We start from the raw sequence: 12,626 nt of genomic DNA, 5'->3' as shown, positions 1-12,626 counted from the left end.
TCCTCCCCAGCGCCCAGGAGAGGCGAGCCGGGGGCGGGGACTGCACGGCGCCGGGGTCTCGCTCGGCTCGCGCGTCTGGGGCCCGCTGGCTCTCCGGAGGGCCCCGCGCCACCACACCCACGTGGGCACGCCCCGCCCGGCCGCGGAGGGGCTGCGCTCGCCCCAGCGCCAGCGCCAGCTCGTGCACCTGCAGCGCGGGGGCGGCGGCGGCCCCCAGCCCCGGTGAGTGGCCGCCTGGCCCGGCAGCCCCGGCCCCCTCCCCGGGCCCTCCGGCCCCCGCGCGCGCCCAGGCTCGCCCCTGCCCTCCCGCGCGGACCGGGGCCCGGGGGCGGCCGGCCTCTTTGTCCCGGCGGCGGCCCCGCCCGCGGCTCGCCGCACCCTCCCCGGCACCCCCGCCTCGCCGAGTTCGCGGGGCCAGGTGGCGGCGGGCGCCTTTGGGGGTGCGCGGCCGTGCAATTGGTGGATTTTTTTAACCCGTGGCGGAGGGGGCGGCGGGAGCCGGGGCTGCTGCTCCTGCCCGCTCCGCCGAGCGCGCTCCCCGACGCCGCAGCCCGAGCTCCCGCGCCGCGCCGCGATGAAGGTGCTGGGGCACAGGATGGAACTGCTGGCAGGTACCGCGGCCCTTCGCCTCCGCCCGCCACTTTCCGATGGGAGCTGGGGTCGGGCCCGAGCGGAACTGGGTGCCCAAGCCACCCACTTGAACCGATCCCGAGCTGGGGCGTCCCCGGGAGCACCTGAGGCTGCGCCCCGCCCGGCTCGCCCGGTTCTCCAGGTCCCCGCGGGTGGAGCGAGCGCCGCGGATCGCGGGTCCAACCCCGGGGTCTCCGCCCAGCCCAACTCCGGTCAGCACCCCGAAACGGAGCGCGGAGACCCCACCCTCCCGTTGTGGCCCAGGTCCCCCAAGAAAGGAGCTCTCTGGGCTCGCGCGCGGCAGGACCCGTGTCGGGCATCTGACCCGCGTCAGGCATCTGAGCCGCAGAAGTTTGCTGGGAGCGAGGTCGGATGGCCTGGGAAGTGGGGAGCCAGATTGGACCGCGGCCACCGGGGCCCCTCCGGAGAAGTGACCAGATGCCTTACTGGAAACCCGCATCCCGCGTAGTGGGGGGGGGGTCCACGGGGGAGGCTGGGTGCTGCCCAGAGGACCGGGTGGAAGAGGGAGCCGGGACCGGCCAGGGCTTCCCGCTTGGGAGATGCCGACCCAGGCATTGCACGACTGTAGCCCCGAGGCTTCTGCGTTCGCCCCAGGACAGGGAGTGTGTAGAGACCCAGAGGAGTGCGGCCCTGGTCCAGACCCCACCACCTGGGACCTGTAGGTGCCCTGAGTCGCTGGATACTCCATGAACTCTTGGAATGAACGCACTCCAGGGCATGTCAGCTGGCACCTCAGGGGTTTGGCTCCTGCCTCAAGGACCTTCCTGTCCAGGGCAATTGCACAGGAGCCCTATTCTAAGGTGGACGGGAGGCAGCAACCTCAGGGTGCACTCAGGACACAGGATGGGGTCTGGAACAGGGCGCAGGAGGGCGGCAGAGAGGTTAATTATGTGGCAACATTTGAAGACACTAAAAGTAGATTTCTGTTCTTGAAGAGGTAAGTGGCATTACAGGTCAAGGACTGAAGGGACTGGCCTATGTCATGGGGTCTGAGAGAGGCTGGGTCTGGTGGTGGCACTGTGGCCAAAGGGTGTGTATGTGTGTGTGTTGGGGCAGTGAGAGGTAGAGAATAGGTCAGGTGAGGTTTGGGGGCCATGTGTTAAATCAGGAGCAGGTCATGGCCAACTCATAGGCAAGGGAAGGTGGAGGCTGTTTCTGGGGCCCTGGAAACTGGCTGGGTGGTCCTGGCACCCACCTTGTGGGGCTCACCCTGAGGCAGGCCTGCTCACTAACTCTGAACATGCAATGCCAGGCAGGGAAAGTTCTCATAGCCCCAGGGCTTTTAGAGCCCTGCTTAGAGAGTGGAACTGGATTCCTCCTTCTCTTCCTCTGCCACCTACACAATCCTGCGGGCCCTCACTTCCTGGAGCAGGTAGCAGGAACTGTCCTCCATTCAAGAGAAGTTTGACAGCTTCTGGCACTTTTTTTTTTTCCTTTGGGGCACTGGGGATTGAACCCAGGGACATTCTACCTCCAGCCCTTTTTAATTTTATTTATTTGTTTAATTGTTTGTTTGTTTATTTTAAACAAGCTCTTACTAGGTTGTTGAGGGTCTTGCTAAGTTGCCGAGGCTGGTCTGGAACCTGCACTCCTCCTGTCTCAGCCTCCCAAGTGCCACCTTGCCCAGTGGTTCTGCCACTTTCTAAGCCCTTGGCCAGGCAAGAACCCTGCTCTGTCTGATTAGGTGCTATAGATCTGGATCTGCAGCCACCCCACTTTATCCCTGTCAAATACAGCTGTGAGGTTTCTGACTCGCTGGCCCCTCCCCTTGGATGATAAGCGGGTCCAGGGACAGCGGTTGATTTACTGTGGTAGCATACAGCAAGTGCTCAATAGTTGTTGATTGAGTCCAAGTTCACACAGCCCACTCACCAGCTGTGCCTCCAGCGTGATTATGCAGAGCCCTCCAACCCTCTCTCAGCATTAGGAAGTCCTTTCATTGAACATTAAAAGAAAAAACCCTCATATCCGTTTAGCTTTTATTATTTTCCCAAGGAGGCCAGTCACTCCTCACATTCATCCTGCCATGAAGAGTCGGCCCCCTCGGGTGTGGTCCCTGCACATGACCGCCTGGCTTCGGGCCAGTCTCATGGCGGCTCCACACTTTATTCCCCTCATCTGTGAAGTGGGGTCGTCGCGGTACCTTCCGGCTGGGTTGTTTGGAGGCTGGATGTGAGCGTGTGTCCATCGTGAGCGCAGTGTGGAGCGGGCGGTCAGCACGGGGCAGTTGCCGGGCCCTGGTCCCTGAGCTGCCTCCTCCGTGTCTTGGGGTCTCCTCCTCCCCTTTGCTTTCTTCTCTTCAGGTGTCCAGCTCCTTGGCTGAGTTCTCCACACACGCCAGGCCTTTCTGAGATGTGTCTTTGGGGGCCCCTACTTAGTTTTCAGGTTCCCATCCTATGGGACAGAATGGGGACAGCATCTGGGGTCAGGCCCTTCGGGTTGGACATATCAGGTCTAAGAACAGGTGCAGGAAGCCAGGAGCCCCTCACACAGGGCCTGGAGGGGTGTCCATGAGTTGTCCTGCCCAGGACCAGCGTATCTTTTTGTTCTGGAAAAAACAGGGCGGTGATGGGCCGTTCCAAGGCTGGACTGATAACAGATGCCAGTAGAGACCTGCAGTGCCCAGGCCTCCCCCGGGATCTCACTGCAACAGAGAGCAGGAAGGCAGGGATTTTGCAACCAGAGCATGTGAAGCTCGGGGTCTCTTCTCTGCTTCTCAGCACCTGGGAAAATTCTTAGCTTCTGGGAGCCCCAGTCTCCTCATGAGTAAAATAGGAATAAGGCTGACAGGCTTTCTGAGAAAGAGAGAAGGGATTCTGTGGTGCCCCATCCTTGCCACGCCTGGGTACAAATGCAGGCTGTTCCTCAGAGGACAGATTTTTGGTAGCTGAGTGATTTTTTAATTTATTGGTGTGATGTGGGAAAGTGGGACATCCATCTATTTGCAAATAGGAAGGCAATTGTTTTTTGTGCATTTGTACCCAAACAGTATGTTTCCAAGACGGTTCAGAGGCACCAGGGGTTCTAAAATGGCAGATTTGGGGCTCTGAAGGGGTCCCTTGGGAGCCTCTGTATTGGTTCTGGGCAATTTTTAAAAATAGACTTGATGTGGGATTAGAAAGCTAAAGTTTTGCCATTTATGTGCAGAACTTTGGTTTTATTTATTTATTTTTTTTCCTGCATGGAACTCATAGCCTTACACAATTTTACAGACTACATTTAAATAGGGTTTCGTTGTTGGCGGGTATGTTGACCCACATTTTACATGAGGGAGAAACAAGCATGGATATGCCCTAGGAGGCTAAAAGAAAACCCCCGCATCCTCAATTCCGGTTCATCCATTCCAGCAAACACCACTGCTTTGCGGGATGCTGTGAGGTCCCCGCAGGGTCATAGAGATAAGCAAGGGGCGGGAAGAGGGGGACCTGAAAACCTTTAGATGCCAGGGCCTCAGGAGGGCAGTGTGGGGGGATGGACCTGCTGTTCTGCTGTGCAGGCCAGAAGCAACACAACTCTTATGAAGGGCAAGTTGGCAACGATGTATCAAAAGCTTAAAAATATGTGTGATCTGTGACTCAGCAGTTGAGTTTTTAGGAACAAATAAAGGTTGTGTACAGAGATATTTGTTCAAGGATGTTGATGCTTTTTTGATCAAATGAACAATTTGATCGTTGTTTTTTAGAAGAAAAACAGTGGAAACAACCTAACGGCCTGATAGTGGAAGGGTGCCATCCTACCTGTGAACCCGTAACGTGGGGGTAGCTGCAGATGCTGCTGCCAAAGATTATTTATCCACCTGAAAGGCTGTTTGCTATCAATTCTTTTCTTTTACAAATAAGTAGACTGAGGAACAGACCGGTTAAGTTATTTACCAAGATCTCGCGGATGTTCAGTGGCTGGCTGGAATCTGAACCAAGATATCTGGCTCAAAAATGTTCTGAAATGTTTCTTGCCTTAAAAAATATGTATTGGGGCCGGGTGTGGTGGTACAGTACACACTTGTAATCCCGGTACTTGAGAGGATCTGGGTTTGTGGCCAGCCTCAGCTACTTACTCTACAATTTAGTGAGACCCTGTTTCAAAATAAAGAATAAAAAGTCGGACTGGGGGTGTAGCTCGGAGGTAGAATGCACCTGGGTTCAATCCCCAGCACCAAAAGGCACTTTGCAAATGTGATGAAGTTTAGGATTTTAAAAAATTTAATTTAGGCTGGGCATGGTGGCGCACACTTGTAATCCCAGCATTCAGGAGGCTGAGACAGGATCGCTGTTCGCGGACAGCCTCAGCTACTTAGTGAGGCCCTCTGCAACTTAGTGAGACCCTGTTTCAAAATAAAGAATAAAAAAAAAAAATAGGGCAGGGGTTGTAGCTGGGAGGTAGAATGCCCTCTGGGTTCCATCCTCAGACCCACCAAAAAATGTTTTAATTTAACTTAATTATTTTTGCAGTACTGGTGATGGAACCCAGGGGCATTCTACCTCCGAGCTATACCCCAGCCCTATTTTTTGTTCTTTATTTTGAAACAGGGTCTCACTAAGTTTCCAAGGGCATAAATAGCTGAGACTGCTCGCAAACCTGCTATCATCCTGTCTCAACTTCCCAAGTACTGGGATAATAAGTGTGCGCCACCACGCCCCGCTCAAGTTTAGGATTTTGGGTGGAAAGACTTTCCTGGGTTATCCAGAAGGCCCTAAGTGCATCCACGAGCACCCTTGTCAGAGGGAGGAGAGGATGTTCCATGACAGAGGTAACAACTTGGTGACTGATGTGAAACGTTCCACTCTCAGCCTGGAAGAGGGAGAAAGGGACCCAGGGAGCTGGGAGAGGCAGGGAAACAGGTTTTGCCCTAGATTGCCCCGGCAGGTACAGCTGGGCAGACACCTTGCTTTGTACCCAATGAAATGTTGCAGGCTCAACGGCCAGAGCTGTAAGAGGAGAGCAGTGTGATACTTTAAGCCGCCGTTTGTGGTGGTCCGTCACAGCCACCACTGAAAACCAGTCCCAGGAGTGTAGCTCGGAGGTCAAAGGCCTTTGGGTTCCATCCCCAGACCCACAAAAAAATAAAAATAAAAAAGAACAAGGCTTTCCTATGAACCTTCTGGGTCGAGTGTGGCCTGGTACCTGGCCCTGCCTCTGGGCTCACCTGCCTCTCTCCCCCTCACCAGCAGCCCCGGCTTGGTTTCCTCTAATTGCCTTGAACACACCAGGCGAGGACGTGCCTTGTAGCCTCTGCTTGGGCTGTGCCCTCTGCCCGAGTATCTTTCAGCCGTGCCAAGCCTCCAAGCCAAGCCTTGCAATCTTTGCTCATGCCCGCCTTCTCAGCAAAGTGACATCTCTGACCACCTTATTTTATTTTACTTTTGTGGTCCTGGGAGATTGAACTTAGGGGCATTTTACCTCTGAGCTACACCCCTAGCCTTGTTTTATTATTCTTCCTATTTTTGTTTTGAAACAGAATCTCACTAGATGGCTGAGAATCTCATCACATTGCCGAGGCTGTCCTCAAACCTATCCTCCATCTCAGCCTTCCAAATATGGAGATGACAGGCATGCGCCGCCATGTCCAGCTTACTGCCCTGTCTTGGGTCACGGCCCCCTGGAACCCACTCTCTCCCCTGATGTCGCTTCTGTCACTATTCTTAGAGTGTCTGACATGCCGTATATTTACTTAGACTTATTTATTATATACCTCCTCCTGAAAGCCCCACAAAGATGGGAACCTCTGTGACGGCCAGTATTTTATCTCCCATGCCTCGGACAGTACCTAAAACATGCAGGTTGAGTATTCTTTAAATTCCTAAAGTGCAGATGGGCGTGGTGGCGCACGCTTGTAATCCCTGCGCTTGGGAGGCAGAGGCAGGAGGATCGAGGCTGCGCTGGCTCAAAAGACCCTGTTTCAAAAATACAGAAAATAGGTCTGGGAGTGTAGCCCAGAGGTAGAAGGGCTTCCAGGAACCCCAGTACCACCAAAAAAAAAAAAAAAAAAAAAAAAAAAAAAACCTCCTAAAGTGCTTGAGACCAGAAGTGTTTCACATTTCAGAGTTTTTTTTTCCCCCCAATTTGGGAATATTTGCATAAACTTTACTGATTCGGCATTCCTAATTCAAAAATCTCTAATCCAAAATGCTCCAGAATTCAAAACTTTTGAGCATCCTGTCATTGCTCACGGCATTAGAGATTTCGGAGCAGTTGAGATGTTGGAGCCGTGGGGACTTTTGGATTATGGATGCTCGGCCCGTCGTAGGTGCCCAGCCAGTATCTGGTGAATGGGTGGACGAATGGATGACTTGGGCCTGGTCTGCCTCATGGTCCCGGGGGCAGGTATCTCCCGCCTGAACCTCATGGATTGAGAATGGTGGGGGGGGGGGAGGCTTCCCAAAGGGAAACCCAAGAAGAAATGGTCTGGGTGTTGGGGGGCACTCGTGTGTAGGCCTCTCCCACAAACATATGCTTCACGTGTGCGGGGGGGGGGGGCAGCTACATGCAATAAGCAACTCTGGAAGTGGCTTCGAGTCCTGCTCTGCAGGTGACCATTGTTCCACAAAGTGCTAGTGAGCTGGCCAGTGCAGAGGGCAGGGGACCTTCACTGAGAAAAACCGCCCAGTGAGAAAGATGCGCCCTCGGGCCGTACTCTTCTCAGACTGTGGCAGACGCCTGTGCTGGAGGAGACTCCTGGCCTCAGCTTACCTCTGCATCTTGACTAAAGATCCAGGACACGTGTTTCTTTGTCTCTGGGAGAGATGCCAGATTGGGCAAAGATGCACAGCCGAATTGAGCGAGGCACCTGTGTTAAAGAAACTTGAAAATCTGTGACAAAAGTGCTAAGCTAAGCCTTTTAACTTTTTTTTTTTTTTTTTTTTTTGGTGGTACTGGGGTTCCTGGAAGCCCTTCTACCTCCGGGCTACACTCCCAGACGTATTTTTACATTTTTTTTAAATTTGGAAACAGGGTCTCCTAAGCCAGCGCGTGCGGCTGGCTTCGAACCTGCGCGATCCTCCTGTCTCTGCCTCCCAAGTGCGGGGATTACAAGCGTACGCCACCACGCCTGGCTAGCCTTTTAACTTTTTAATATAGGTCTTGGCTACCCATGTTGATACAATTATTGTGAAGTTTTTAGTTGTGTGTTAGAAGGGGCTGGTGGGCAGCCGGGTGTGGTGGCGCATGCTTGTAATCCCAGTACTTGGGAGGCTGAGACAGGAAGATCACAGATTCACAGGCAGCTTCAGATACTTCGTGAGGCCCTCTGCAAGATAGTGAGACCCTGTTTCAAAATAAAGAATAAAGAAGCCGAGTGTGGTGGGGTATGCCTGTAATCCCGGCATTTGGGAGGCTGAGTCAGGAGGATTGCGGTTCAAGAATAGCCTCAGCTACTTAGTGAGGCCCTTTGCAACTCAGTGAGACCCTGTTTCAAAATAAGGAATAAAAATTGGGAGGCTGAGACAGGCGGATCGCACAGGTTTGATGCCAGCCTCAGCTACTTAGTGAGGCTCTCAGCACCTTAATGAGACCCTGTTTCCAAATAAAGTATAAAATAGGTCTGGGAGTATAGCCCAGAGGTAGTGAAGCCCCTGGGTTCCACCCCCCAGTATGAAAGAAAGGAAGGAAGCAAGGAAGGAAGGACGGATGGACAGACAGACGGACTGGGGGTGTAGTTCGGAGGTAGAATGCCCCTGGGTTCCATACCCAGAACCACAAAGAAAAAAAAGGGGGGACCAGTGTACTTGTTTAAATATCCTGGAGAATCGCATCACGGGTTATGCTCCCTGCTGCAGGGAAGCTGCAGGGTCTGGGTTGCCTCTGGAGACCCCTGTTTTCCTCCAGGAAAGTCCCATTGTTTCCCTTCTTGGATCTCCCACCAAAATGTCCAGTCTGTCCCATTCAGATTAGCTTCAACTGTAAGTGACAGAACATATATGATAGTATTAAGATAAAAGCGTGTATCTCCTGTTAATGAGCAGGGCATGTGAAATTGATAACAAATCCTGGCTTCATGATTGTCGGTCACCTAGAGCCCTTCTGGAGTACCACTCTGCCACCTTTAGGGTCCTGCTTGAGAGTCCAAAACAGCTGCCCAAGCTCCTGCTATCCTATCTGTATTCTAGCCAGCTGGTAAGGGACAGAGTCAAAGAAAAGCCTTTCTCCTCTTGTAAGAACACTACCACCGGGCGTGGTGGCGCACGCTTATAATCCCAAATTTCAGTTTGCAAGGCTGAGACAGGAGGATAGAGCAGGCTAGAAGCCAGCCTCTGCTTAGTGAGGCTCTCAGCAACCTAGTGAGACACTGTTTCCAAATAAAATATAAAATAGGTCTGAGAGTGTAGCCTGGAGGTAAAGGGTCCCTGGGTTTCATCCCCAGTACCACAAAAAAATAAAAATAAAATATATTTGAGAATCTATTGTCGAGGGAGGACCAGATGGGACAAGGAGTAGTTTCTGCCACAGTGGGACTTTCCCTGGCTCTGCACAGCAGCTGCCCAGATGGAATGTGTCACTGGGATTCTAGTTCCCTATGCCCTGCCCGTCGGTCAGTGAATGAGATTTATTATGTCTGTGGTTAACATCTGGAGCCACGTGTGCAGGGACACGGAGCTTACACCTCAGCCCATTGCCTCGGCTTCTGGCTTTATGAGACAGCTCTGTTCCAGCCACGCTGAGATGCACTTTTTCATGCTTAAACTTTGTGTGTGTGTGTGTGTGTGTGTGTGTGTGTGTGTGTGTGTGTGGTACTGGGGGTGGAACCCAGGGGCTTTCTACCTCTGGGCTATACACCCAGAGCTATTTATATTTTATTTGGAAACAGGGTCTCGCTAAGTTGTTGAGAGCCTCACTAAGTAGCTGAGGCTGGCTTCGAACCTGTGCGATCCTCCTGTCTCAGCCTCCCAAGCGCGGGGATTACAAGCATGCGCCACCACGCCCAGCTATGCTTGAACATTTTTAAAATCAGGATGCACCCTACCGTGTCCGCCAACAAAGTGGGCATTGTACCTTTGCTGCTATTGCTGCCTGCCCCCCCCCCACCATGACATCAGAATTCCTACAGATGTCAGCGGCTAGGAAGGGAATCCAGGAGACCCTATGAGGCACTCTTGAGAAAAGCCGCACCCGCAGAGTCCCTGGTGCTGAGAGTCCCAGGCTGTGCTGCAGCCGCAGCATGCACACACCCAGACAGGACGGCTTTGTGGGCTCAGGCCCAGGGTGCGAAGACGTTTCAGGAAGACCATGAGCAGCTTATCTCAATTACATTTTCCTTTTTAAGAATTCACACAAGTGAGTTGGCTCTAAAAATCTAGGTCTAAAAGAATCCTTTCACTAAGGACACACACACCAAAAAAACTGAATGATAAAAACTTATGTGGGTAGCAATCCCAAAACTACCTTGAGTGTATCCTAGAAATGGACAAATAAGCAAAAATATTATGGATAATGAGAGTCAGGCTTCTCACCACTGGAGACAAGAATACAAATAAAGAAAAGGAGGAAGCAGAATGATGAGAAAACGACAGACAGACCCAAGCGGAGGACACGCCGTGAACTGTCTGACCAGCACAATTCCCAAGCGTCATAAAGACAAAGAGGGGCTGCGGGACAGCCCCAGCCGGAGGCGACATGACAGCTCGGTACAGTCAGGGCAGCACCCTGGGGTAGACCCTGCACCCCAGACAGGCGTCACCAGGAAACCGGCCTAACGTCATTAGGTCTGCGCAGAGCTGTGAGCGGGAGTAACAAAGATGTTCATGGTTCTGAGCCCTTTGTACGGCTTCTGTGGCAGGTCAGCCCCAGGGATTTCCAGTCTGTGCTCATGGTGAATTACTCAGCTCAAAGGTACTGAGCCTCTGTTGCCCCTGGGCTCTGATGGAGACCGACAGATGAAGAGGATCAGGCCTCTGGCCTCTGGGAGGCCCCAGGAGGGAGATTAAACCACTGGCCCACCAAATCAGCGGGTCATGAGCTACAGGTGACGTAGCTCAGACGTCAGCAGATGGGCTCTGGAACCAGACACTGCTGGTTCAAATCCAGGTTTTATCACTGGCCACTTGTAAGACCTTGCACTGTTTATGTCAGTGACGTGTGTGTGTGTGTGTGTGTGTGTGTGTGTGTGTGTGTGTGTTGGCAACCAGGGTTGACACAGGGTAGGAATTCATAAGAGCCCAGGGAGGAAAGCAGTAAGACGGATCTCTTTTCACTAGAGAAAAGCAATGAAGCTGGGTGTGGTGGCGCACGCTTGTAATCCCAGCATTTGGGAGGCTGAGACAGGAGGATCGCGGTTCACGGCCAGCCTCAGATACTTAGGCCCTTTGCAACTCAGTGAGACCCTGTTTCAAAATAAAGATTAAAAAATAGGGCTAGGGGTGTAGCTTGGAGGTAGAATGCCCCTGGGTTCCATCCCCAGTACCATGGAAAGAGAGAGAGTGTGTGTCTATCTGTCCCCACAGGGAGGGTGGGGCATCAGAGCCTGGTGGCGGGGCCCTTCCTGGATCTGCCACAGGGGGGTGGCACTTGTCACTCCTTTCTGCGCCAGTCTTCTTCACCTGTGAGGTGGGATAGTGAGAGCGGAGGGTTTAGTCCTCAGCCCCTTCCCGACCCCCTGAGTCAGGCTGGCGCTGGCCCGGTAGGAGGGCGGCTCCCTAGATGGCCCCAGCCCTGCTACGTTGTCATGCAGCTGGAGATGACCCCAGGTTTTAGGGGCTTCTTTTCAAACCCTTTTCCTGGCTTGGCATGGGAGAGGGGTAGCTGAGTGTGTCACTGAGCGCCGACTCCCATCAGGGACCCCAGGCCTGCAGTGCAGGCTTGATTGTGTGGGTTTCAGAGAATCCAGTGTTCTCATGACACAGACCCCCTCCCCTGGGGGCAGCTGGCCTGGCCCCTCCATTCCACCCTTGTCACAGCTTTCCTTTGCCTGAGGCTTTTCTCATGAGGGGGTCTTTGTGACTGTCAGCAGTGCTGCATACATGGGGTAGCTTGGGCTGGAGCTGGACTGCGACTGTCCTGGTCCCCTGACCCTGTGGCTGGAAAAACACAAGCTGTTCCACAGCTCTGCCTCCTTTCTGTTTGGTCTCTCCCAGGCTCACCCGTGCCCCGTGTGCTTCTGCAAAAGAGGCCAGAGGTCTCATTCAGTTCCGGTGCTTGGGGGCAGCTGTGGCACCGGCGGGCGGGAAGCCAGCCTTTCCCCTGTGGAGCCATCCCTGCATTCCACGCCCCTCCCCACCTCTGGCTCCTGGGCACTAGCAGTTGATAGGACCCCCACCATCAAACCAGCCCACAGACCCCACGTGTTTCCAAATGTCCCATCCCACTTCCTACCTCTATCTGACTAGTTGTTCTCGTTAGACAATTGCTTACATAAAAGAAAAGAAAAATATTAAGGAAACCACCACCCCCCCTTTTTTTTTTCCATTTGTTTTGTTTTGGTTCTAGAAATTGAATCCAGGAACATTTCTACCTTTGAACTACACCCCCAGCACTATTTTATTTAGAAACAGGATCTCACTAAGTTGCTAAAGGTCTTGGTAAGTTGCTGAGGCTGACCTCGGACCTCGATCCTCCGGTCTTAGGCTCTGAAATACTGGGAGTACAGGTGTGAACGACCATGCCAGGGCTAAGAAGCATTTTTTGAAAACAAAACCTATTATTGTCTTTGTACTCCTCAGAGCTCTCCAAAGTGGGCAGAGGGAGGCTAGCACTCACATTTTGCATATGACGATCCTTTTAGTGATTTGCCCAAAATAAAGTCAGCCGGGGAGCAAGGAGAAATGTTGGGCTTGGTTTCAGTGACCCCACACCTCACCGCCATGGAGTGGAAGGGTTGGACCCATCCCAGACATTTGGTTTTGAAGCTCTTTGTGCCCTGTAGGAAGTAAGGGATCTAGAGGCGGAACCCTGGGGTGAAGAGTGCGTTCCTGTGGCCTCGAAGACCCCCAGGTCACCTTGCCTGTGCCCGGTACTGTCAACGCCTAGGCCTGACCCACAGTCTCACA

At 53.2% G+C, this 12,626-nt stretch overlaps 1 protein-coding gene across 3 annotated transcripts in view; it reads left to right on the top strand.

The window, feature by feature from the left end:
• Positions 1-574: 574 nt before the first annotated feature.
• Positions 575-12,626, top strand: part of NDRG4 (NDRG family member 4) — a gene marked incomplete at both ends in the record, with an annotated part of 41,604 nt that continues 29,552 nt past the window's right edge. For all 3 annotated transcript variants that reach the window (XM_080702177.1, XM_080702176.1, XM_080702174.1), the window contains one exon: positions 575-611. In XM_080702177.1, the coding sequence (XP_080558303.1) occupies positions 575-611 (37 nt within the window). The remainder of the gene's footprint in view (positions 612-12,626) is intronic.

The sequence above is a fragment of the Muscardinus avellanarius genome (genome assembly GCF_963383645.1).
Source record: "Muscardinus avellanarius genome assembly, chromosome: 10".
In the NCBI taxonomy this organism is placed as follows: domain Eukaryota; kingdom Metazoa; phylum Chordata; class Mammalia; order Rodentia; family Gliridae; genus Muscardinus; species Muscardinus avellanarius.
The sequence above is the reverse complement of the archived record's forward strand: the minus strand, read 5'-3'. Positions and strand labels throughout refer to the sequence as shown.